This window comes from Eptatretus burgeri, chromosome 1 (assembly GCF_056783735.1).
Source record: "Eptatretus burgeri isolate ZD-2024b chromosome 1, Ebu_testis_v1, whole genome shotgun sequence".
In the NCBI taxonomy this organism is placed as follows: Eukaryota; Metazoa; Chordata; class Myxini; order Myxiniformes; family Myxinidae; genus Eptatretus; species Eptatretus burgeri.
Genome location: NC_140961.1, coordinates 43,051,452 through 43,076,063, shown reverse-complemented (window position 1 = coordinate 43,076,063; position 24,612 = coordinate 43,051,452). Strand labels below are relative to the sequence as shown.

At 42.0% G+C, this 24,612-nt stretch overlaps 1 protein-coding gene across 1 annotated transcript in view; it reads right to left on the bottom strand.

Moving 5' to 3' along the window:
• The window catches only part of LOC147034347 (glutamate receptor ionotropic, kainate 2-like), a 423,936-nt gene that overhangs the window by 94,102 nt on the left and 305,222 nt on the right, over positions 1 to 24,612 (bottom strand). Inside the window, exon 12 of the mRNA XM_085881293.1 lies at positions 1,611 to 1,834. Within this exon, the coding sequence (XP_085737419.1) occupies positions 1,611 to 1,834 (224 nt within the window). The remainder of the gene's footprint in view (positions 1 to 1,610; positions 1,835 to 24,612) is intronic.

Genomic DNA, 24,612 nt, shown 5'->3' with positions numbered 1-24,612 from the left:
AATGAAGTGTCACAAATTACGTTGGATAATTATTGGAGAAGAGTATTGTGTTATACCAGTCATCATTACAAAAAAAAAATAAAAGGAACAATTTCGTTTGCATTTTGCACAACAGCCGCATTAACAGCTTCCACATGACAACATAACTGATATTTTCCGCTAAGGTTTCTAAACATAAATGCTCTTAATGGTGAAAGTTGCTTCCTATTTGCCCTCCTGTTAAGCGCTTCTCCCGTCATGGGTAACACTCTTTGAAATAAGGGTACAAGGCTGAGCCAATGTGCATTGGTCATGGCAAACACGAAAGGCCCCCATCGACAGGACTGGCTTCTCCTGCCTAAGAGACTTACGAGACTAGCAGTGATGTCTTCATTGAAGAGATTAACGCCTTTCATTAGAGGAAACCACTCTGAGTGCTCTCTTGCCTGAAGCCAGCAGTGATACCAATTAAATTCCCACCAGGTGATAATGTCGACTGCACAAGGGTGACGAGGTGTTGTATCATTTTGAGTGGTGCAGTGTCCAAAAGGAGATATGAAAGTCTGTGTTGAGGGTATGAATCAATGTCAGTCTGTTAATGATAGGGGGAAAACAGGTCAGCCATTTTTGGTGTTCCCATTTTATATGTTTATAAAATCAAAGCTCCCCTTCTTCGCGATGTACTTTGTGAATATATGTGCGAGATCGGATAATTTAGTTAGGAGCCTCAGACATGCCTACGAGTCTGGATCTCCTTCGATCCACGCCATCCTCTAGTTATCGGCAATTACGATTCCATCACGTTTCTTGCCTGCTCGAGAGCCACGCCGTTCGGTGCACCCAAAGACCATTGGGCCAGAATTTGGTGTAGGTCTTTCAGTGAAGCATGCAGAGCGATGTTGCACCACAGGAGACAGTGTGGGAGATTCGGCATCGAGAGAGCTCAGTGTTCAGTTCATTTGAGCCTCGGGAGATCATCATAGACCGTGAGCGCCAGCCACACCGAGAGGGGGGACCAGCATGTGAGAACGACCACGACTCGTCTACCTTCATTCTAGTTAAGGTGTGTGGGGCACCAATGAACGCAAGCTACCAAGCTCAATCTTCCACCATTCTGCGGATGTGCAAGCCACAAGGCGTCATTATTTCCTTTCCCCCATTGTATCCCGTTATGTTATCTACCCTGATATTAAGGTTATCATACTTTATTATTTTGTTGACCCCATTTTTTTTGACCAATTAGTTATGTTTTGTAGGTTTGCAGTGCTGGAGGGATTATTATATAATTGTTAAGTACGTGTTTTGTGACTCATTAAGCTCCATCGCGGTCTGTGCGCACATCATCATTTGTATCGTAATTTATTAAACATATCTGTTTTAATTGTACTTTCAAAAATAATGATTGTCATTAAGTTATGAATTATCACCATGGAGACATTTTCTCTACCATCATCATGCCTATTAGGAAAAGTGGCACCAATTGTTCAGCCAATCACCATTCAGCAATGCCGAGGCCATGCCCCACACTTATGGGGTTTACGGGGTGGTGAATGAGCAACTTGTAAACCATTCCTCAATACACACAACAATATTTTCGAAAGCATTTTACTATGGCCGAAGTCCTATAGTACCTGGCCACAATGAACAAGACGCTGCAGACGCCCAGGTAAGAAAGCAGAATGTAGATCCAGACCTCCGAGGAGAAAGGGTACAGGAAGGAGAAGAGCCCAGGACAGGTACCATTGGGTTTACGGTACATTATGCTGATCCCACTGGTCATAAATGGCTTGGAGAAGTCGATGACCTTTTCACGTCTGTAGCTGATTGAGAGGGGGGCCACAGCAAGGTCAGCTTTCTGTGGGAGGAAGGAGGGTGGTGGATAAGTACAAATAGACTTGAGTTTCACATGTACCGCCATTTTGGAATGAGGAATGCCTGTAGACCCACAATAAGGGTTGCCAGATCCAAAAAAAAAAAAAACAATCAGTGCTTGGAACTTTGGCCAGGAAATGCAAGTTATTTAAGATTATTATATGATATATGAGGGTGTGTCAAATTCGACCTGAATTTTAATTGATACTCATAACCAAGCTAATATTCATTTTTGATAAAATTATACTTAAAATTAGTTTTCAAGGCATCCACCAGCTTTGGACAGACAATTGTCCCATTGAAGTGGAAGATTTTGTATGTCTGTATCATTATTTTGGATGGTGTGCAGAGCAAGTGCAGGACATCATTCTTAACAGCCTCGTTCATCAAAAAGGAATTCCCTCCAATGCGCTCTTTAATACAGATGTGTCCTTGAGAGGCAATTATCACTGTGCTGTGCAGCCAATCATCTCCAAATTTCTACAGGCTTGATGTTTTTTTGAGCAGAAATTAAAAAAAATATATTTAGTGCTCCACACTCTTTTGTAACGTCACTTGTCACCTTCTTGATTGCCAGCAGAGGCATTAAAGTGGGAAGCATGTGGTTATGTGTATTGTGTTGCCGTATTGGCTCCCGACATTAAGGAAGCTTTAAATGGTGAGATGTTATACGTTCACCAATTTGGAATGACACACACACACACACACACACACACACACACACACACACACACACACACACACACACACACACACACACACACACACACACACACACACACACACACACACACACACACACACACACACACACACACACACACACACACACACACACCAAATACCAAGACCTCAAAAATGACATCAAGAGATCATGGAAGCTGAAGAGCGTCGAAATTGCACTAGTGATAATTGGAGCAGCAGCAATGTTAATGAAGAACCTCACTGAGATTTTGAAAACCATCCCCGGGAATATTAACACAAACGAAGTACAATTAAAGGCAGTCCGAGGTTCGGTGATGATCCTGAAAAGAGACCTCGGAACAAAACTCCGAGAAGAACAAAGTTGAACACCTTGGTCCATGAACCGTAATCCCTTACTGAAGCGAAGGTGGATACTTTTGAGTCCTGGGAGGACTTCGTTCCATCTCCGCAATCCCGAAAATGGAGACAACAACCAACCACACAACGTAGTGATATATGAGAAAACATCAGTGAAAAGTTATGTTTTATGCTGAGCAACTTTTAAACTATAATTTTAATTTATTGGGGTCTCACCATCTGCATATTGCAGTAAAGATGACTGATGACTCCCTCCCCCACCCCCCCCCACACATGCCCAAAAGGAGGGAGGGGGAGGATCATGACCTTTCAGCAATTTGCAATTTTTGCAAAAGCTATAAGTTTTACAATTGGCATACTTAGTGTGCCTACCGCACAGTTAATATTCGTTATTGAAAGCAGCTTTCATACTTATAATTAATGCCTGACTTCATGTCTAATGAATGCTGGTCTATTCTTTTCAGGGTCATTGAATTAAGGACTATTCAAAGCTTGAGCAACTCACAGATATCAAGTATTTGTCCAAGGAAGGATGTACTGCAATGCAAATCCGTGGCACACATGGATTCTGTGTTCGAGGAGGATGCCCCTTATTATACCGCAGTGACTTGATAGGTGAAGGAGTGTAAACATGGCAGAAAAATCGATCGAAGATGAGCCCACATCTGAACAACCCTCGAATGAAGCCATTCTAGAAACAATCTTTGTTGTAAGAAGCATGATGATGTCTGATCGCCGATGAATGTTACAGAAACTGCAAAACAAATGAGCATTTCTGCTGGAAGTAATGAAACCATTATCCATGAACATCTTGCCATGTCAAAAGATTCTGCAATATGTTTGCAAAGAAACTTCATTGTACAAGATCACCAACAGAGAATGGATTCGAGGAACAAGCTCAGCTTTACTTACAATACTCAACAAGGTAATGAAATCAATCATTGCAGTTGATATGAAAGCTTTCCTTTTCTTCTACAACCTCATCTCAGATCATTAATTTGGTTTCAAATCAGGTCACTCTGCCTTGGACATGCTGTTTCTAGTCAACGAACAATGCTTGGAGGCCCTCAATGTCAGACACGAGACCAGCTCTGTCTCTCTCTGGACACACCTCATGCTTTTGATGCAGCCTAGCATCCTGCCTTACTCTCTAAACTCTCTGTCAATGGAATCCAAGGCCAACTCCACACACAGCTTAATGACTTACTCTACTCTCAGAGTCAATATGTGGCTCTCAACAGAATTCTTTAATCTTCTCTGCCTGTTTAGGCTGGAGTGGCCTAAGGCAGTGTTCTGGGCCCAGTCCTATTTCTGATCTTCATCAACGATCTCTCTGACTCTCTGCAAAATCCCCTTTATCTATTTGCTGATGACTCCACCCTCTGCCGTGACATTCCTCATCCTTCAGACAGGCAGGCTGCGGCCTCATCCCTCTCTTCAGATCTTGAAAAAAAAATCACAAGCTGGTCAAACACTTGGAATATTGTCTTTCAATCCTGACAAATCTCACACTCTCACTATCTCTCTCCAAAAGGACCATCTGCCAAACCCTCTTATCTACTTTCTTAACAATCCTGTTGAGGAAGTTCAGTCATTCAAACTCCTGGATCTCACTATCAGCCATGCTCTTTCTTGGGCGAACCACATTTCAAAGTTGGCCTCCAAAGCCAGCCACCGAACGGGCATCCTCCATCATACAAAGTCCTTCCTTGGCACACCTGAATTCCTATCCACTGACAAGGCTTTCATCCGCATCTCTCCCCTTTGCGCTGGCTCCCCTGCCTCACAGCTTGCTCAGTTTGACGCCAAGGAAACCAAGGCCATTAAAATTATTGGAATCTACCTGGAAGTGGTGAAGCTGAATCTGTAGGCCCATCACAGACAGGTCGGTGGTCTTTTTGTCTTATTCTCATTCCTTTCTGTTGTTGCACCCTCTGCTCTTTATGTGCTTTGGCCCCCCCAGGTTTCTACAGGGCTTGCATGGTCCACCATCAACCCCCTTCTGGTGAAACTACCTAAATCCAGGATCACTGTTCACCTCCATGCATTTGTTCTTATTTTTTTCCCATATGTGGAACCAACTTCCACATACTGTTCAATCTCATTCTTCCCTCCAGATCTTTAAGACAGCTGTTCACCACCATATCAGATTGTCCCCAATCCAAAACCATGATCTTTCTCCCATCATTAATCCCCACCCAACCTCAATCCCTCATCTTTTCAAATTTCCAGTTTTCTCTCCTGAGAGTTCCCTTCTGTATCCATCTTGTCTAATCCATGCATCCTCCCCTGCCACCCCCCCCCCCATTCCTTGCTACACCAAATGTTTGTCTGCTTCCCTCGTCTTAGCCTTCAACTCTGCCGTTAGTGTTTCCCCCCTTTCTCTCCTGTTAATTAACCTCCGCCATCGAAGATGGACGGAGGTTACTGTTTTCACCCCTTTCTGTTTGTTTGTTTGTTTGTTTGTTTGTGAACAGTATTACGGAAAAACTCCGGGACGGATTTCGACGAAACTTGGTGGGGGGATTAGGTATGGTCCAAGGATCATGCCATTAGATTTTGGACTTGGTCAAAAAAAAAAAAACTTAGAAAATTTAGCAACTTTTTTTCAAAAAAATTTCGATTTTATTTGAAAAATATTTGAATTTTTCTTTTTGCATTTCTCCATGTTTTAAGTGATTTCCACCCCCCCCAAAAAAATTTGTTAGAGAAAAAAAAAACAAATTTTGCAACTTTTTTTTTCAAAAAAATTTAGATTTTTTGTTTGGCATTTCTACATGCATGTCAATCTCGTTTAGTTCATTCAATCGTGGTTCAGTAGAGTCTGATCCGTTTTGACCTACAATGAATAGGATATCAGGTTCACCTAAGTGACCCAGCAGCATTGGCGGCGGAGGTTTTGCACTCTACCGAGTGATCCCCCTCTAGTTTTGTCCTGTTGTATCCTGATCCATTCAGTGAACAAATACTCACTCTTCCACGAACCTTGACTATGTATACAAAAAAAAGAGCATCCGGGGCTATTTAACGCTTACCCATCAGAGTTTATGTCAGGTCTAATTACTGGTGATGAGACATGGGTTCACCATTGAGACCTTGACTTGAAGACTGAATCAATGCACTGTAAGAATCGGGCATCAACACCCCTGAAGTTTTACATGCAGACATCAGGCGGCAAAATTATGGCCAGCATCTTGTGGGATTCAAAAGTGGTGTTGCTGATTATGTCTTATACAAAACTATGATCACTGGTCAATGTTGTTCTGACTTACTGGCCCGGCTGCATGAAGCAGTCCACGATAAATGCCAAGGGATGTTGGTGCATGGCATTCCACTGCTGCACGAAAATGTGTCAGTTCACAAGACAAGAGTTTAGCAAAGTTCATCATGCGCTAATTGTCAAAAATGCCATCATCCACCTTACAGCCCAGGAATGGCCCCCAGTGACTATTTATATGATGTGACATCTGAAATCTTAACTGCATAAGCATTTTCAAGAGAACGATTCCTTGAAGTCCAACAATGATGAGGAGTTAAAGAATCAGTTCAAAAGTTTCCCATTACCAGGGCATTGCTCGTTTGAAGAACAAATAGACTGTGCATTCACATGAAAGATGAAATTTGTTGTTTTATTAAAGGACAAGCCAAATAACCTGTGTTTGTCTTGTCTAACTGTTCTGTGTTGTGTCGTGTGTGTGTGTGTGTGTGTGTGTGTGTGTGTGTGTGTGTGTGTGTGTGTGTGTGTGTGTGTGTGTGTGTGTGTGTGTGTGTGTGTGTGCACGTGCGCGCGCACAAACTCCATTGCCATGAATGATGATTCTGAGTCTTAGATCATTAAAAAAAAAACCCAGTTCCACCAGGCTGTTGTCAAGGAATTTGTTCCCAATAGAGTGTGGAATATTTATGGAATTTGACAGGAATGTCCTTTAACAACATAATGGCAAGGACTGTGGAAATTCCACACAATGTAAAATGTGACTTCAAGTCCTCAACTTGTTTCTTCTTCAAGTCATCAGCCACTGCCCACACCCCTCCTAGCCCCAAGTACTCACCTCCAAGTCTTCAAGCCCCCTCCCCAACCAATCCCAAGTCCTCAAACCCTCTCTCCCAGCTCTCGGTCCCTTCTTCGTCACCTCCTCCCAACTCCAAGTCGCCCCAAGCACAAATTCTCAGCCCTGCCCCCAAAGCCTCGACCCCCTTTCCCAACTCTGTCCCTTTTCTGCTCCCCCCCCTTTTCCCAACCCAAGGTCCACATCTCCGCTTTTCTTCTTCAAGTCCTCAAACCCCCCTCCTTACCCCAAATAGTTCATTTCCATTGGAGTGTGGAATATGTATGGAGTTTATTATGCAATCAAAGGAATATCATAGTAATCACTAATTGATAAGACTGCTAAGGCTTCTCGGTGAAGTAAATTGACAGAAAGATAATTATACGTTGACAAAATTTAATGAATAGCTTGTGGTTATATTATTTTTTTTTATTTTGGACAGGAGCACGAACCAATGACTGACCGTATACACTGACAGTGTTTGCAACAAAAATGAATGCACACAACTCGAAAGTGCATGCACATCAAGATTTGTAAACCTCCGCATGCATTGTCCGGACCCAAGAGCTCTTAAATGAGGCATCATTCAGCATTATACGTGCTGTGGTTACAACATTTACCCTGTTCAGACACAATTACGCAACTTGCATTTATTTGGCCAAGGCCAAGCGAAGTGAGATCGAGGAATTTAGTGCTGAATTTATCAAGGAATTTATGACTGAGATTGAGCAACTTTGTTTAAATATTCTCCATGAGTACTGTAGGTGCTTCCATGTTGAAAGATTTGTGTCAATCGCTCAAGCAGTTGCGGAGGAAACCAATTTCAAAGCGAACAAAGGTGAAAAAGGAGGAAAAATAAAACTGAGGACCTTCGCCGACATTCCACACCATGGTCAAGGATGGTTGTTTATACCTATTACTAGTATATAGATAGACGAAGGGTGAACTTACATTGAGAAATAAAGTTTAAAACCTATCTTGTTTCTACTTACCTGAGTTGTAAAACATTTAAAATGCCCCATTTTCATTGCTGATGCTTTCAGTATTGAGTGCGGATATTCTTGAGCCACAACCAATTTTTATATATATATATAATTTTTGCAAATGCACAGTTTTTCACTGAACTCTTGCATCTCCTGTGAAGGAGGATGGAACGAGAAAAGGAAATCGGGGGTTTAGATCAGAAAGAAAGTTTAATCTGCGCATGTCTGACCGTACGTAATTTCGAACACAAACCTAAGTGAACGCGCTCACGGCTTTTCAATCATGTTCAAAACCAGAGCCATACTCTGCAGAGCTTTAGACTTGAACACAGCCTTCTTGATGCAAGCCTCGAATAAGTACAAAGACATCATTAACGTGACTGCACAATCTCGACAAAGTCCTTAGCATAGTAACAAACCATTATTGCATTTTCTACGTCATTTCACATTAAAAAAAATAAAACCACAATGTACTGTGGAACGGTGTAATAACAGCTAATGACGGTACATTACTGGAGTTAATTATAGTATCTGAGTGTGTGCTCATGTGCCGCGAATTACATCTAACCTCATTAAATCCGCTGTTCCTGATAACCTGAGATGCTGTGTTCACCCAGAAAAAAAAAATCTCTCGAAGGAGTTGCGTTAAAGCACCGGGATGTTCATTTCTTATTTACCCAACAAATCGATCGGTGCCTGGTTTATGAACGCAAAATAAATACAGCAGTGTGTAACAGGGTGTACCACTGCGTGGCACCATTCCAGGTACATGTAGGTCAAGGTACAGGTGAGTCACAGAGACAGCAGGAATGACGAAGGAGCAAATTCATTCAAAAAAAAACACAGTGGGCAGACGTAGCCGGATGAAAATGAAATTGCAGTGCTTAATGTCACCAAATTCAATTCCTCGTGGTAAGCAGGATGTTCTGCTCATTAAATGGTGAAGTCTGAAGTCAAGGATCGACAAACGGGCCTCATTCCTTCTATGAGACCCTTTTTAAGATCGCCTCATTGTGACCAGAGGTCTCGCAAGTGACCTAATAGTTGCCATCTATTTATAACGTTCTCAAAATATGGCAGAATCTTTCCCCTCCAAATGTAGTCCATCCATAGTTTTCAATCTGCTCCACTTGCTCCCCATCTCCTTTCAAAGTCCTTTCTTTCCCCACTCCTCACAAACACTTTCTAATGCTCAACATTCTCTCTCCTATACCATCCGAACTATCCTCAATGTAAATTTTGTCGATGTATTCACCGACTCACCACCAGTGCGTACTTATTAACTACAAGACTTATTTTACATCTTCAATGACCAAGAGGTATCTACTCAAGCTTAACTTTGATTGCCCTGTCAAGCAGAATGTAATTACGCCAATTGTGATTGCAGTTCACATTTATGATGATGATCAACGTTGGATTCAACAGCAGACATAACACTGCTCCACGGTAAATCAAAAGCCAATTTCAGTCCAATGGGCTTCGACGTCTGTGATCGAGAGGAAAGCAAGTGAAGCAATCACTTGGCATCGAGAATGGATGCCCCTTTCGTTTTATCATCAGTTGTGAGTTAACTAAAAAGAGTCAACAACGACATAATTAGTCAAAAGAAGCAATTGCACAGCGGTAGTGCTCAATCACACTCATTTGTCATCAATATTTTGCTTTCGAGAAGCGTCAGACAGATATCAGACCATGTTTGTTGGATCAAGGAGTTCATCATTTGAATCTATTCACTGCCGGATTATGGACCAAACCCGCAAAGTGATTGCTATTTCTGCACCCCAACCCTGATTCCCATGAAGCTTTGCAACATGAGGTATACAACCATTTTTAAAAATACATAACTAGTTCAAAAAAACTTTCAGGTTTAATCTCCGGCTTGCTTAAAGCATGTCCGCATGAGATCTCACGAGAACATTCCGACATCATGCCACCTTCACCATGGCAGCACACAGCCAGATCAAGCAGTTGGAAACTTCAAGAGTGAGCTCACAATTATTTGTCTCTTCAATTTGCTGGTATATTGCACTCCATGCTGTCACAGCTCCTATCCCTCCTCCCCCCCAAATCCTCATTCCCACTGAGAGAATGGCAAGAAAGCTTCCTGGGAGGTTTGCTTACCTTCCCGACAAAATTAGATCCGATGAAAACCATGGTTGGTTTCCAACATGAGATTCTGCATCGGAGAACAATGCAGTGGGTGTACTTCGAGTCCATAATAAGCTGTATTGTGTACATCACACGGAAGTAAAACATCGCATGGTTACTTAAGGGAGTGCGTGTCTTATTGTCGTGACAATAGTCTACCCAAATACACAGGTGGTGAATTAAATGGGTTATGGAGGTTCATTAAACTGGCGAGGTTTAATGGGATACTTTAACCACTACGAGTAGATATATAGAGTTGTAGTTGAATGCATTTGATATTACGGAATTAAAAAATGGTTGCACGTTGATCAATTTATTTTACACCCGATAAGAATGATTGCACCATATATGGATGGCCCCACATATGCAACTTGGAATCTCCACTGTCAATAATGAGACCAGTGTACCATATATGGCCCCACATGGGCATGTTGGTGTCTCCACTGTCAATAAGGACAGAAACCAAAGTGATTTCATTTTAATGTGTTAAGATTCTGATATGCTTGTTCCACAAGTCTCTTTTAAACATGTAAAATATGACAGTTTGTTCATTTGTATGGAGCACGTGGCTCTGGTGAACCATCAGCTCTTGCAGAAGTACTGTGTTGCCACTGATGCAGTTCCCCTGTAGGTTAGAACAGCATTTTCTAAATTTGGCCAAGGGTTTCATTGAAGCTTCTGGGTCTTACTATCTGCCATGATCTTTCCTGGGAAAGCCACATTTCCTAACTGGCCTCCAAAGCCAGTCGCTGACTGGGCATTCTCAATCGTGCAAAGTCCTTCCTCGGCCCACCTGATCTCCTGACCCCATACAATGCTTTTGTCTGCAGCCTGATGGAGTATTGCTCTGGGCTGGTGCTCCCCCCCTCACCTTTCTCAGCTTCACGCTGTGGAAACCAAGGCATTTAGGCATGCCTCTCACCGCAGGAAGGTCGGTGGCCTTTCTATCTTCTGCTGTCTCCTCTCCAGTCTCGCCACCCCCCCCCCCCCAGCTCTGTCTGTGATATTTCTCCCCCATATTTCCGCAGGGCACTCAAGGTCTGCCAGCAACCCCCTTCTGGTAAAATTACCAAAATCAGGGATCACTGCTCACCTTCACTCTTTCATTCCTCATTTTTCCCACCTTTGGAACAAATTCCCACAATCTCTTTAATCCCACTCCTCCCTCCCGATCTTCAAAACGGCTGTTAACCACCACCTCTTTTCTTCCCTCATCCAAAACCTCGATCTTTTCTACCCCTGTTAATCCACCCCAAACCCACCTCCTTCAAATTCCCTGCTTTCCTTCCCGAAAGTTCCTCGTCGTGTAAGGACCTGAAAGTCCCTGTAGTGTCCATCTTGTTTACCCTGTGTACCCTGCCCTATCCCTCTCCCTTCCACAGATCTCCTAATGTCTCTGTTCCCCATTGTTTTGCCCTTCACTCTCCCGCCCTTCTTGTCTCCTGCCCCCTTGCTCTGCATTCTGTGTGTAATCTCTATTACGAGTCTCGACAATGTATACAAAAAAATAGAAAAAAAAAGGTGTGCCAGTGATAGCTCACCTATTCTTCACAAAGCACATCATGGGTAATTTAACATCCACCAACTTATGTTGGCTGACAGTGCATCCAGCTTAACACCTATCTGATAACCAGGGAACACATTGTTATCATGAGGGTTTATATGTGGGTCAAGATTATGAACCCAGGATATACAGCCCAGAGGTGAGTGTGCATACCTCTCGGCTATCCTTCGATCCCCTAAAATTTCACCATCATCCCAGTTCACTGTTTAAGTGCTTCATATTTTGGTCACCAACGACACCATCGTGTGCAAAACTCATTCTGTAATGGAGCATTTATGATAAACTGATGCTCAGATTTATGTTGGAATACATTAGAATTGTCTATTTACTCGAAATAAAGACAAAATGCTTGTCATTTCAACTCACATTGCTCCTGTTAGTGCAGGTTAAACAGTCTACGTGAGTGCTAGTAATATGGTGTCTGTGAGTGCAAGTTAAATGGTATTTACAGACAGCATCTGCCGTCATGGATGAGAAACAAAAGTGGGCCTACTTTATTTGAATTTTGTATGTGCAATTTATGAGGTACAGCTGTGATGGGCCATACGGCCACTTATTGTGTATAATGTATATACATGTCTTCACATTTTAAGGATTCTGCGATACAAGAGGCCGGTGTTTGGCCGATCATTATTGCATCATACTCACATCCTGGCACTCCACCTACTGCAGATAGTGTTGATTATATAATTATATTATTTACGTGAGAATACTTGCACACACATGGCCTATTCTTTTCAAAACGGTTTGGGATATTTAATATCCAGGAAGTAAATGCACACGGGACAACCAGCTTTACATCTCCATCCGGAGGACAGCATTCTCTGAGATACAACACTTCCTGGTGACACTGCGCTAGAACGGCAGTTTTCAGTGCAATCTGACTCCATCGGGGATCAAATCTGGAGTCTATCGCCCAATAGCAAGCGCACCACCAGCTGAACTATATTGTAACCCATAAGGAGTAACTAGAATTAACAAGAGCGCAAGTGAGCACAATGACGCCTGAAAAAGTCTCTGTGACACACACACACAATTATATTTTCAAACACGTCAATTTATGAAGAACAAACGTATATACAGAATTGTGCTACGACATGGAAAACAGCATCCTGGTTGCCATGGCAACCACTTTAGATGACGAACGTATGTCGCGACACACCGTCTCCACAGTTTGTACTTATGTACCAAATATGAAATGTGAAAGTTGAAAACTTTGGGAGTTAGAGTGCGGACAGGAACAGACGGACAGACGGACGGACGGACAGACAGACAGACGGACGGACGGATGACCGGTATCACATAATACGCCCCGATATATATATATATATATACACATACAGTGGGGAGAACAAGTATTTGATACAATGCCGATTTTGCAGGTTTTCCCACTTACAAAGCACGTGGAGGTCTGTAATTTTTATCAGAGGTACACTTCAACTGTGAAAGACGGAATCTAAAACAAAAATCCTGAAAATCACATTGTATGATTTTTAAATAATTAATTTGCATTTTATTGCATGAAATAAGTATTTGATACATCAGAAAAACAGAACTTAATATTTGGTGCAGAAACCTTTGTTTGCAATTACAGAGATCAGATGTTTCCTGTAGTTCTTAACCAGGTTTGCACAGACTGCAGCAGGGATTTTGGCCCACTCCTCCATACAGATCTTCTCCAGCTCCTTCAGGTTTCGGGGCTGTCGCTGGGCAACACAGACTTTCAGCTCCCTCCAAAGATTTTCTATTGGGTTCAGGTCTGGAGACTGGCGAGGCCACTCCAAGACCTTGAGATGCTTCTTACGGAGCCACTCCTTAGTTGCCCTCGCTGTGTGTTTCGGGTCTTGTCATGCTGGAAGACTCAGCCACGCCCCATCTTCAATGCTCTTGTTGAGGGAAGGAGGTTGTTGGCCAAGATCTCGCGATACATGGCCCCATCCATCCTCCCCTCAATACGGTGCAGTCATCCTGTCCCCTTTGCAGAAAAGCATCCCCAAAGAATGATGTTGCCACCTCCATGCTTCACGGTTGGGATGGTGTTCTTGGGGTTGTACTCATCCTTCTTCTTCCTCCAAACACGGCGAGTGGAGTTTAAACCAATAAGCACTATTTTGGTCTCATCAGACCACATGACCTTCTCCCATTCCTCCTCTGGATCATCCAGATGGTCATTGGCAAACTTCAGACGGGCCTGGACATGCGCTGGCTTGAGCAGAGGGACCTTACGTGTGCTGCAGGATTTTAATCCATGATGGCGTAGTGTGTTACTTATGGTTTTCTTTGATACTGTGGCCCCAGCTCTCTTCAGGTCATTGACCAGGTCCTGCCATGTAGTTCTTGGCTGATCCCTCACCTTTCTCATGATCATTGAGGCTCCACGAGGTGAGATCTTGCATGGAGCCCCAGACCGAGGGAGATTGACTGTTATCTTGAACTTCTTCCATTTTCTAATAATTGCACCAACAGTTGTTGCCTTCTCACCAAGCTGCTTGCCTATTGTCCTGTAGCCCATCCCAGCCTTGTGCAAGTCTACAATTTTGTCCCTGATGTTCTTAGACAGCTCTCTGGTCTTGCCCATTGTGGAGAGGTTGGAGTCTGGTTGATTGAGTGTGGACAGCTGTCTTTTATGCAGATAACGAGTTCAAACAGGTGCAGTTAATACAGGTAATGAGTGGAGAATGGGAGGGCTTCTTCAAGACAAAACTAACAGGTCTGTGAGAGCCGGAATTTTTACTGGTTGGTCGGTGATCAAATACTTATTTCATGCAATAAAATGCAAATTAATTATTTAAAAATCATACAATGTGATTTTCAGGATTTTTGTTTTAGATTCCATCTTTCACATTTGAAATGTCCCTATGATAAAAATTACAGACCTCTACGTGCTTTGTAAGTGGGAAAACCTGCAAAATCAGCAGTGTATCAAATACTTGTTCTCCCCACTGTATATATATATATATATATATATATATATATATATATATATATATATATATATATATATATATATATATATATATATATATATATATATATATGGCATATAAAAAGGAGAAACACTTCTTTTGTTAAACCATTCAGTAACTTGAAAGTTCTGGAACAGTAATAAAAGTTCCATCATATCCTTCAGAGGAATTGGCCTGAGCAAGCGGTTGTGTGCAAGTGCCTTGAGTTTGGTTCAGATGTAAAGGTCACGTGTACATAAGGGTCATTGTCCTTTGGCCTCAAGGGAGGCAAGCAATAGGACATGCAAAATGACTTTTAGATACGATAAGGTTCCCATTACCGAGGCTAACAGCTTCACAAGTGAAGCAGGAAGATATGTTACAGTAAGAGTGTTACAGGTCACTCGATAACCCGATCGCCCCATCGTGTATCGAGTGTTAAGGAAGAGGCTCAAAAACTTTGGAACTTGAAGCAGAGATGGCAGGCAGATAATCTACACTGTTCCATTAAGAAGCATACCACAATGAAGGCTTCCATACTGAATGAGCTATTTGCAACACCACTGATCAAACTGAAAGGCAGAGTTGGGGAGACCACTGGGCAATCAGTAGCGAGTAATGAAACAGCTCGACCTACAGGCTTTGACTCTTCCTCCATCACCAAAATGATATGCTTGAGGCACAACATTTGGATCAGAATGTTCCAAAAAAATTCAGTTTCTATTGACAATGTATTTTGCTCCATCTGTTGGTTTAAGATCTCAGCATTCACAAATGGCTATTTGAAATGTGTGAACATCGTGCTAAAACAACCCTTAATAGGCACACATCAATTGACAAATGAAGGAATTAATTTACACACGATGAGACCCTTCTTCGTTCTGAGTTCACACTCTCTGAGCAGTTAAAACCACCTTGGTACGGGACAAAGTGGATGTGCAAAAGCGTACCACAATGACGTACAGATAGTGGACAAGAAAATGGAAACCCTAATGTAAAGTCATTTACTAGGACATTGAGCCACTGCGTGCAGCCAGAACGGCCTGTGTGTGCCGTGGCATTAAGTCAACCAGTGTCTGGGATTCTGCAGAAGGGATGCGGCAGCATTCTTCCATGAGAAAGTCAATCAACTCACATCTGTTTTATGTAGGTGTGAAGCGTTGTCTCAGGCGTCGTTCTAGTATATCCCATAAATGCTTGATTGGGTTCAGATCTGGTGATTGAGAAAGCCATGACATATGGAGAGCATCATTGTCATCCTCATCAAACCGTTAGGCAACCACAAGATCTCTGTGGATGGCAGCATCGTCATTCTGGAAGGCACCCTTGAAATTGGCATTGACCTTGCCTTCTATGGGAATGAGCGCACTCAAACCATGCCAGGAAGATGCACCCCACAACATCACAGAACCACCAGAAATCTTTACTATTGGAACCAAGAACTCATGGTTGTAGAGTTCTTTAGGTTGGCACCACACATGCACTCATCCGTTTGTCAAGAACATGGTGAAGGATGATTCATCTGACCATATCACATTTCTCCACTGCTCGGTAGTCCATTGCCTGTGTGTGCTGTTTGCACGACTGGACTCACAAATGTGTATTGCTAGGTGTGATGAGTGGTTTGTGCATGACAACCCAACTATGGTATCCAACTCTGTGGACTTCTCGGCAGACCATTTAAAAAAAATAAACTGGCTGCTTACACCCCAGGTTGAAATTTACAGTCAATTGATTTGCAGTTGCTCACCTGCTTTGCCTTGCACTTCAAATTAATGCACGGTTATCATGATCCTGGAGTATGTGCTTCCGCCCACTGTTGCCCTTTGCTGATGTTTTCCATCAGAGTTCCATGCCGCCATCACCCGAGACACCGTTGCTCATGAAACATCAGCAAGTTGAGCTGTCTATGTTGCTGAAGCTCCTGCCAAACATTCCCCAACAATCACCCCTCTTTCAAAGTCACTGAGGTCTCCTCTTGCAGCCATGCGAGCCATAATTATAGGCAACCAGGTGTGTACAGCATTTATATACATGATCCTGAGCATGCTCGGATGCTATTTCCATAATTACCACATGGACCACACCTGTGTGGAAGCTGCTTTCAATAAACTTGGTATCCCTCATTTACCCAGGTGTTTCCATTTTTTTGTCCACTACCTGGAGATCAATGCACTGAACCAAAGAGGGCTTTTTCTTCATATTGAAGTGCTGATGGCTGTCTGACACCTCGCCAAGCCCTGTCAACATAAAAACCCTGCCAATTTCATCTACCTTCACCCCTCCTCTGCTGGCAATTCTATCCAATCATTAGAAGAAATATATACTGGGAAATGCAGACATGAGGGAGGGTAGTTTGACACATCTAGCCTATTCAGAAAATAAATGCAAAGACAAACTAGAATGGCACACGGTACATACCTCTGCACATCCCAGCACATATAGTAGCTCCGCCAGACTGAACAGTTTACGTTTTGAATCCCACTGATAGGCCGGGTCTACATCTGGACCTGAACCAAAATCGAATTGGTTTGTTCTCATCACCGACCTAACTCATCCAGTTTGTTTTGTCATAATCTGTATACAACTGTTTGAAATATCATGTTATACATCGTTTGTTTTTTTGGCCCTGTCTCTCAATGGTAAAGAATCGCTTCATTGTTTTTTTTAATTATCTCATACAGATCCAGATCTTCACCAAAATCGAAATAAATCTTCCTTGTCACACACCCAACCTGTCCACCAAGTTTCGTCCGAATCCGTTCATAACTTTTGGAGTTAACATATCGTTTTTGGCCTCATCACTAAATGGTGAAGAATCACTTGAAAAATTCTCGTATCTGATCCGAATCTTCACCAAAATCAAATCTTTTCATCCTTTTCACACACCCAACCTGTCCACCCAAAATTCGTCCGAATCCATCCACAACGTTTTGAGACATACAACTCACAGACAGACAGACAGACAGACAGACAGACAGACAGGGGTGAAAACATAACCTCCGTCCCCCTTTGGTGGAGGAGGTAAAAAAAAGAGGTTCCGATACACGCACTTATTCATTTTGTTAAACAATTTATTTTTGAACTGATATACCGCTATGTTTATCCACATTCCATCCCTAGCAAACTTCCACATAACCACTACCCTGACTTGTATCTATTTTATTCCCTTTGATTCATCCTCAAGCGGAATCTTAATTATGCAGTCGCAAAAAATGTTTCAATCTTTCAATCCCTAAAATTAACTTCAAATGTTTCAAGTACTTGTCTTTAACAACACATCAACTGTTTTGCACTGCTCAGTGTGATGGACATTCATGACCGGTTGTACATGTGAGCCAATGCAAACTCATGTGACCAGTTCAGACTGCTCTTTTAGGGTGGTGATCCCCAGTTACGAGCATGCAGATCTTCCTTGCGATTCATTCGGAAATCCAAGGTTGAGAAGTTCACAAGGAGGCATCAAAAGTTAAATATTCCACAGATATATAAGATCTCGGTCATGGAGATGGGAATAAATGCAAGTCTAATGTTATCTACAGTCCCTGTTGCTCTCAGCACGCATTTGCAAGCAACCAGTGGCCCTTTGAGACGGTTTCATGAATGATGCATTGAAGGAAATGATCATAACCGTAATCTTCTACTATCCATCACACAGATGCTCTGTGCCCACCCAAGCAGCTGCGGTGCATGAATCTGAGACATGCACTTTGGATAATAAAGAGGAAAATAATTTTTATTAACAATGGATAAGAACTGACCGCATTGGATCTATACGATGTTGCTCTGACTTTTTTTTTCAAACATGTCACAAAAACAATCCTTTATGCGTGACTGTTAGGCGGCGCATCATGCTCAGTGCTATGTTCATGTTTGAAGAGTTATCATTCAATATCAATAACGAACAAATTGTACATTATATATTACTTCACAATGTTTGCTGAGATGAAATGTCTATTCTAAAGGTTGAGCAGAGCAAAAGTCGACGAGTTATAACAAAATAATAAATATATGAATGAGTTCCCTTTGATACAGGAGGCTATTCGGCCAACCAAAGCCTGTGCAATGGTTGCCAACATATGGTTGTTTGTCCAAGCTCTATCCTTTTTTAAATACTGAGCACCAAGCAAAGAAGCATGAAGCACATACCTCTCACAAGAGAAGTCCACTAATGGTGAGTAGTTAAAGGAGCAGTTTGAACCTTCCCCATTACCAGGGCATTGTTGGTCATGTAATCAATTATTAAGTCTTTGGTATGACTCAGCTGGATTGTGTTCGAACCATGCCGAACCTCTCAGACTCAGAGCACACCCTCCAACCATTACTCTGAGTCTGGTTAGACTCCAAATATGTTCTTGAAGTTGGATTCTTAGCTGTGTGGAAAGATCAGGAGAGTTTGGGAAATTTCTGGTTGCTTCTTCATATTGAACCAGACACCTTGCGTTAAGGCCCTGTCACACCTTGACGATTTAGCCAGCGTATGCCTGACGTATGCAAAATTTGGCTAAAACGCTGGCACACGTCGAATACGTTATGGGTAAGTTTGTATAAGTTAAGAGCACGCTGGCATACGTCATAGTACGCTGGCTTTTTTCGTAGTACGCTGGCATACGTCGTAGTACGCCGAGGTGTTAGACAAATTTTCCATGCTTGAAATTTTTCGACGTATGCCAGCGTATGACTCATACGTTCCGCACAACGCTGGCCATAAGTTGTAGGCACGTTACGCGATCGTTGACACACATCGACACACGTTACTTGTAAGTTACTCATAAGTCAAAACACGTCGAGGTAATGTTTAGCATACCCAAAACTTATTTCTAACCTATGAGTAACGTGTTGTAGGCACGTTACGCGATCGTTGACACACGTCGACACATTTATAGTGTGGTTATGATTTAAATCGTTGAGCGGCAGCCTATTAATTATATTATATTATAACCGCACGAGAAATCAAAGTGTTAACATCACCGTCATACCGAAGAAAAAAAAAAACAGGGAGTCTGGAACACTGATGCTAACAATTACCTTGACGTGTTTCGACTTATGAGTAACGTACAAGTAACATGTGTCGACGTGTCAACGATCACGTAACGTGCCTACAACTTATGACTAGCGTATGCGGAACGTGCGTCATACGCCGAGTACGTCGAGAAATTTTCAACGTGCTGAAAATTTCTCAACATACTCGGCGTATGACGACGTATGCCAGCATAATACGACGTATGCCAGCGTGCTCTTAACGTATACAAAACTTACCCATAACGTATTCGATGTGTGCCAGCTTGGTTCGGCAAATTTTTCATACATCGGCATACGGTGGCTAAAACGTCAAGGTGTGACAGCGGCTTCACACTTCGATGTCTAGTGCGGTTATGATTTGAATCGTCGAGCCGCAGCCTATTAATAGCCTACGCCACGTGATCGTCGGCAATACGCTGCCGCGGTATGCATAAGTTAGACTATCGTTGGGCATAGGTTGTAAACGCTGACAATACACTCAGCATTCGTTGATATAAGTTATCTATATGTGATTAAAACGTTCTGTGTATGTCACTAATACGTTATGCATACGTCCAACACGTTATTATATGCCCAAAACTGGAAAAAAAACATCAATAGTTCAGCGTACGCCAGCGTTTTACATACATTTTGAGACCTTGCCATACGCTGGCTAAAACAACAAGGTGTGACAGGGCCCTTAACAAGCAATTTCTCGTGGCTTTTGATTATAGAACCATCTCGTAATGAGAGCGTTCATAGAACACTATACCCCACACAGTGTTCTGGTATGTACTTCAGTTATAATAAAATAATGATTTCAAAGATCGTTTAAAAAAATTCTCCAAGTTTAGTTACGTTACAACATTGTAAACGTGTATCACGGATGGCCCGTGCAGGGGCTGATCCGAGGATGTCACCAAACCATCCGATCGGTAGTCACGACGGGCGATTTGTAGAAAGGGCAGGGACTTAATCAACACGAGCTGACGACTCACATTTACTGGGAATTCCTCATTCATGGGACACTGTCTCAATCCCCAGTCCCCATCACCAATGGAGCTCAGTGGTTTACCTGAGCCTGATGGCGAAGGGCACGGTACACGCTGGCCCGTCCAGTGCAACGAGCATGCGGCCCCGGACATCGATGGACATCAGAGACCTGTTGTTGCTCCATCTCACACAGCTTGCATCCACTTGTCCCTTTCAGAAGTTAGTCCACCAACCACATCAGGGTCGCGGAACTACTTAGCATGTCGGAGTCTCGTTCATTATCAGAATCATCCAGAAGGATCGCCCCAGCAACTAAGAACGGCCATGCACCACCACCCACAGAATCGGGAAAGAGCTCTCAGTCTGTCAATCCTTCTCATAATAAAAAAGTTTAGTTATAAAAAATTCCAGAAGCTGTTGAAGCAGTTTTATACACACCCATATTTAGCATGTCCAAGTACTGCTAAACTGGAGGTTCTCAGAAGTGCAAAATGTTCTGCAGTGTTCAAGTAAAAAATTCAACTGAAATAAAATAAAGATTGTAAAGGTTGATAAAAAAAAAAAATCATTTTGGAATTTATCGCCATTTTACTGCCATTGATACAATGCTTGTTGTTTGTGTCATTTATTGCATCCTTAAAAATATTCAGTTTCCTGTTTGGAATGATTTTCAATTTTGTTTGATTGCCAGGCTGGCAGACAGAGTAAAATAATTATCTCACTCCTCTCTGTGCGATTGGGCCAAATTCAGAGCTGTTAAATGGCAGACTTGTTTTCCGATCCATGTTCTGATTCATGTTCAAAATATAGCATTCAATTGGTTCACGAAAAAAATGTCACCACTATATTCGTTATTGTTGTGTGTCTGTCTGTTGGGGAGTCGATCCAGTCGAAAAAAAATGTTTTTTTTTTTTTTTTAATTGAAATTTGTTCTACCCTTATTATCAGTTTTTCCGTCGATATGTTTGTCTGTCTGTCTGTTCGGTCCAGTGCTCCGTTAATACAATGGCGATTTCGATGAAACTTGATGGGTAGGTTCATACCATGACCTAGTTGTGTGCAAATGAGAACCGTTGCTATGGACACCACCGTTGCCTAGCAACGGGACTTTGAAATTTTTGAAAAATTATAAAAAAAATTATTTTTTCGAAAATCAAAAATTGGGCCACGAGCAACTGTGGGCAGTACGTTCAGCCATATTGTCAAAAAATTCCAGCCGAATCCTATGAAAACTGTCGGAGAAGATAGACTTTGAATGAACCCTGGTCGAAAACAATAAAAAAATGAAATTCGTTATATCTCAGAGACTATGAGTCAGATATACATGAAACTGGTATGGTAGGTTCATGGTATTTCCTAGTAATGTGTGAGAAAGAACCGTTGCTATGGACCCCTCCGTTGCCGAGCAACGGCCGAAAAACCTCTAAATGTGGGGTATTTTAACGAAAAAACAATCTGCAGCATTAACCCTTGAAGCTTGAATCATGAATTTTCTTGTGCTTAATCCTCAGGTCATTCCCCATCGAACGGGCCCAGTCTGACCCCCCTGTCTATGGGGGTGGTCTTTTCCTTTTCTTTTGTTTTCGAATGAATGTTGGTGGCGCCGTGTCTTGTGAAGTAAAACTGTTAAGTGGCTGTACATAAATTGCTTATAGTCAGTTGTAGTGCTTTCGCTTTATTTGCTTCCATACCTGCATGATTGACTGTATATGTGCATGTGTAAATAAATGTGCTTGTGTGAATGTAACCCGTTCGTCGTGTCTTTTTCCCCTATTGGAACACCATATTGCATCTCGGAATATTAGTTGGGGTTGTTAAATACCCGGTAAATAGAATCGGATCCGGCGAGGTCGGGCGATAATACTCGCTCGGTTATCACTGCAGAACGGAACGAACCGCTTGGGCGGTTGGGGTCCAAGCCGACCTGCGCCGAGGTACGGTCTCCCGGTAGGCTACCCGCGTGGGTACTTAGGTTTATCGATATTCGGCGATTGACCATATTCTGTGTGGGTAGAAAATTGGCTAGGCCGTGGTGGGGTTGAAGACCCACCCGTGACAGGGTTCCGGTGTTGTTCCGGAAGGTCACGACTGAATTGTCCGTCCGGTGGGCGAGCGGCTACTATTAGTGGGAAGCAGCCGTTCGCACGCCGGCGGGCGCGAATTCGTAACAATATATATATATATATATATATATATATATATATATATATATATATATATATATATATATATATATATATATATATATATATATATATACTTGCGATACCCGTGCACATGCACGGGATAGCAGTACAACATAGCTGGTAGTAGACGACAGACCGTACACGGGGAATGACAAAAATACACATTGTGCAAAATGCAAATGGTACTATGGAACGCCAAGACTTCCCAAACATTGTCGGCATGTCCGCCAAGTGCCACAGCAATTTAATAGGGATCGTGTGACGGTGAGCCGAGTTTTTAGTGTGCAAGCTTGGTATTATAATAGATATATATATATATATATATATTTTTTTTTTTTTGAAGATATATATATATATATATATATTGAAGATATATATATATATATATATATATATATATATATATATATATATATATATATATATATATATATATATTGAAGATATATACTGAAGGACCAAATTTGTGCTCCTCCTCGCGGTCGCGTCACCTTTTTCTCGGTACTGTGACCTGGACTGAAAGAAACTTCGTACCTGTAAGAGTGCATCGCACATAGTAGCAATAGCCAAACTTCAACTCTGAAGCAGAATAAACACTTTTCGTTTTACATTCGTTTACATAGCGACGTGTGACGTCACCGCTGAGAAGCGTAAGGACGTCATGACATCATAGGTCATTCGCCGACGTCATTACGTCTGTCGTCGACAGACTGTCACCGCTGAGCGGTGTAATTCCACTCCTTGAAAATAGCGTCTGTAATGTAAAACCCTCTTCTGCACATGCTGACTACCTCAGAATGTGAATTTGACACAAAAAAATGTAACAAGAAATATTGTATCTTCTATATATTAATACTGAAGGACCAATTTTGTGCTCCACCTAGCGGTCGAGTCACGTTTTTCTCGGTACTGTGACCTGAGAAGTTTTGACACGGTGTTTGTACGTCAAAGTAGACACGTGCACAAATCAGGGGACTTCTTCACAAGGAGTAGTGTACACCAAAAATGTCGTGCACAAGGACGTTTTGTAGGCCTCATTAGGTAAGGCCATGGAGTACATCGACTAGGATCCGGCTCTTACAATAGCCGCCACTGGTTGTCATATTGGGCTCATGGAACGGAATCCGTCTGTGACGGGGTTTCGGCTAGTATATATATATATATATATATATATATATATATATATATATATATATATATATATATATATATATATATATATATATATATATATTAGATTCGGCGACAGTGAGACACATCACACGAAACTGCCATATTTGCTTGATGTTTCCTACTCTTGTTAGTCAATTCTTCTTCTCCCTCTCATAGTAAACAGCAAATAAACTTTCTATCCTCGATCACATCATCTTTCCATGAGTTTTAGTATGTTAAAAAAGGCTCCAATTATTAGTGCATTCCTGCTATTGCAAACATCGCTGTGTGAAGACGTCACGAGTAGGGACGTCATTTTTTCATACCTCGCATCGAAGCAAACACGGGATGTTCTTGCTTGTAACAGTCATTGCAAATTCTGGTAAGTTAACACCAATTGGTTCACCAATCTTGGTTCACCAATCGAAACCTGGAAGCATATTGTTTTAGTGGTCAAAAGCTCAAAGATTCAACGGTCAAGTTCGCATCTAATCATAAATTTTCATCCGATTGACTTGAAATTTGAAAAGGGTTTGCATATTGGATCACCGAAGACCACTGTTTGAGGTAAAAAGGTCAAAGCTCAAGGTCACATCAAATCATCAATTTTCATCATATTAACTTGAAATTTAAACAGGATTTGCATATTGGGTCAGAATTGGCTAATCAAAAATCAGA